The sequence below is a fragment of the Mus caroli genome, unplaced genomic scaffold, assembly GCF_978045245.1.
Source record: "Mus caroli unplaced genomic scaffold, Mus_caroli_1 scaffold_5, whole genome shotgun sequence".
NCBI classification, from domain to species: domain Eukaryota; kingdom Metazoa; phylum Chordata; class Mammalia; order Rodentia; family Muridae; genus Mus; species Mus caroli.
This window is the reverse complement of record NW_028227260.1, coordinates 34,236,635-34,239,752: the sequence shown is the minus strand read 5'-3', so window position 1 is coordinate 34,239,752 and position 3,118 is coordinate 34,236,635. Positions and strand designations below refer to the sequence as shown.

At 52.5% G+C, this 3,118-nt stretch overlaps 1 protein-coding gene across 2 annotated transcripts; it reads left to right on the top strand.

The window, feature by feature from the left end:
• Positions 1-1,138: 1,138 nt before the first annotated feature.
• Positions 1,139-2,810, top strand: Bex3 (brain expressed X-linked 3). Of its 2 annotated transcripts, none has more exons than XM_021153504.2 (3): positions 1,139-1,295; positions 1,716-1,788; positions 2,206-2,810. In XM_021153504.2, the coding sequence occupies exon 3, from the start codon at positions 2,218-2,220 to the stop codon at positions 2,554-2,556; it is 339 nt and encodes a 112-aa protein (XP_021009163.1). In that variant the 5' UTR covers positions 1,139-1,295; positions 1,716-1,788; positions 2,206-2,217; the 3' UTR covers positions 2,557-2,810. The 2 variants fall into 2 exon arrangements, with proteins under 2 accessions (XP_021009163.1, XP_021009162.1); XM_021153503.2 differs by having other exon boundaries at positions 1,190-1,295; positions 2,160-2,810.
• Positions 2,811-3,118: the final 308 nt, after the last annotated feature.

Sequence of the window (3,118 nt, the reverse complement as noted above, 5' to 3'; positions counted from 1 at the left end):
GGAGAGGAAAGCCAAGAATTCAAATGGCTCTTTTTCCTGAGGACTGTGGAATCAGAGACATCTCAGATAACACCAGGCCTTGGGAGGCAGAAGGAGGAGGCAGAGGCAGGGAAGATCACCCCAAATTTGAGGGCATCCTGTTAAATAGAGTGAGCTCCATATAGTCAGGGATTACAACTGAGAACCCCCCCCAAATAATAGAAAAATATGACTTCTTTCTGTAGGAACGATTCCAGGTTTGTTTTAAAGCGTTAGTTGTATTCAGCAAGAGTCCTTTCTTTTTAAAGAAAAAATTGTAACAGATGAATACAGGGTATTTCAAAACTGACACCCCAAACCTAGAGAAGATATTTTCTGCGTGATAGCATAAATAGCACTTTGTTTTCTTTTCATTTTGCAGAATGAAGCATATTTTTTTTTCAAAACTGAAAACTCACCAGCCTTGATAGTGCAAGCCTTTAACCTTAGCTACAAGGGAGGCTGATGTAGGACTGAAATTCAAGGGCAGCCCCAACAACATAGACAGGCACTGTACTCTTTTTTTTTTTTTTTTTTTTTTAGTTTAAAAAGTGTGTGTGTTGGGGGTCAGGGGGCTGGAGCGGTCTGTAAATACACCTCGGTAGAAGACAGTTTGCCCAGCAATTATTAAGCTAGAGGATCAATCCCCAGCGTTCCAAAAAAGGAGTGGTCCTTATAATTTTGAATTTTCTAAATCATGCTGATCATGCGTATGTGTGTGTGTGTGTGTACCCGCGCACTTGTGTGTGGGGTTGTGTATGTGTGTGTGTACCTGTGTGTGTATGTTTTAAGGAAATAAAGAGAAATATGTACAATCTACCCCACTCTCTATCTCTTGGTGTCTTATGGGGAGAAGTCCAGGAGAAAACATTTGGATAAGGTGGAGAGGAATCTCAAAGAAGGCCAAAGCCAAGACCTGGCTATAGTGGGAGGGAGACATGGAGGATGGCTCAGACCCTCCCTGGTAACAGGGAAGGGAGATGTCCAACCTCCTGACGGTGATGCCACTTGTGGTTCCTCAGATTGGTGAGGATCCGGATGAGTGACGGGTGGGGCCCCGAGGTGAGCGCTGGCGGCGGGGAGGCGGGGGCGGGGCCTCCTGTCGCACTGGCCTCCCGAGCTGGGGGAGCGGGCTTGGCAGTGACGCAGGGCCCTCACGTGACCCGGGGCTGCAGAGCGACGCAGCCTTGGGTGCAGTCGTCACGAGCGTCTGGCCAGCAGCTCGGAGCTCCTCTGCGCGCGGCGGGCTGGCAGCGGGCCCGAGGCGAGCGGGGCAGGTAAGGGGCCTGCACGCCGCGGCCCTGCGGGCGACAGCCTGGCGACGGGCGGACCGGCGGGCGGGCGCGCACCGCGGCTTTGTGCACCGCGCCGGGAACCCCGGCTGCGCCCGGGAAGGGACGCCCGGGCTCAGGGGCGGGGACGGCGCGGGGGTCCCGGGAGAGGGGCGGCTGGGCGGGCCCGCAGCGGAGAGCGCTAGAGCGAGCCCCGGAGAGCGGGGACGGGGACGGGGACGGGGACGGGGACGGGGACGGGGACGGGGACGGGGACGGGGACGGGGACGGGGACGGGGACGGGGATGGGGACGGGGCTGCTAGGGATCGTGGGCGGCCGTGTAGGGGGATGGGCGGTGGGTCCGGGGAAGGCGGGTGCGGTGCTGAGCTCGGCGCCCAGTCCTTCCCATCCCACCCTGTCTGCAGGTTTACTGGAAGCAGAGAGTCCAGGCGGCAGCGGGAATTGACAGGAGGACTACTCCGCAAGGGATAGGCCCAGGTTGGTTCAGTGGCGGTGGGGTGGGGTGGGTGTGGGTGGCTGGGGGAGGTTGGGGAAAGCCCCGTCTAGGACCCCAGTGAGAGCCCCCACCCCACACTACTCTCCTCAGTCCTCCATTTTGGTGGCTGAAAGCTCAGGGAAAGGATCCTGGGAAATAAAAAATGGTGGGCTTTGGGGGAGGGAGGGGACAGAGAGCTAGGGGGGAGGGGCTCGAAATGGAGGCTCCCTAGATGTTGCCTGGAGACTCTAAGGTGGGAAAAAAAATAATAATGAAAATCCTTGTTAATCTCTGACTTTTGCGGGGCACTGCATCGAGCATTCAGTTTGGGTTTTTTTTTTTCCCCCTTTCCCTGTCTTACTTGTGTTCAAAGAATAACAACCAGGAAACAAAATCTCATCATGGCCAATGTCCACCAGGAAAACGAAGAGATGGAGCAGCCTTTGCAGAATGGACAGGAAGACCGCCCTGTGGGAGGAGGTGAGGGCCACCAGCCTGCTGCAAACAACAACAACAACCACCACAACCACAACCACCACCGAAGAGGCCAGGCTCGCCGACTTGCCCCTAACTTCCGATGGGCCATTCCCAACAGGCAGATGAATGACGGGTTGGGTGGAGATGGAGATGATATGGAAATGTTCATGGAGGAGATGAGAGAGATCCGGAGAAAGCTTAGGGAGCTACAGCTGAGAAATTGTCTGCGCATCCTTATGGGGGAGCTGTCTAACCACCATGATCACCATGATGAATTCTGCCTTATGCCTTGACTTCGGTCATTCCCCCCTGAGATCCATACTGTGACTCCCGCTGTAGCCCTTTTCCTCGCATTTTCCTGACATGCCTTTAATGACCCGTTTGTGGTGAGCCTTGTGTTATTTCCATGCCATGTGCCAGGTGGGGCTTGTGTTGCCAGCTTCTAATTGGAGATTGCCTTCCCACTCAGTGTGAGTTTCTGTCAACAGTACAGTGTTGCCCATTAGCATGGAAAAAATGTCAAGTCAATAAAGCAACTGAAAAGCAACCTGAATAATCATTATTGTGTCCTTAAAGCATAAATAAACAGTTAAGATTTAAAAAAAAAAGAGCCACAAAAACTCTGAAATTCAACAGTATTGGGGGTGGGGAGTGGACACATGTATAATTTTCCTTTTATTTGGAGCTTCATAAACTTTTTTTGGGTAAGTTTATGAATTTAGTGCAGGTATATCTAATTATTTGCTCAACTGACTTAAAGAGTACATCCTCTTGGTGAAGATAGAATTTCTTAAAATTGTTCATATTGTCCTTATGTGTGGGACTGAGTTGCTTTAGCTTTTTAAGCCTCCAGCC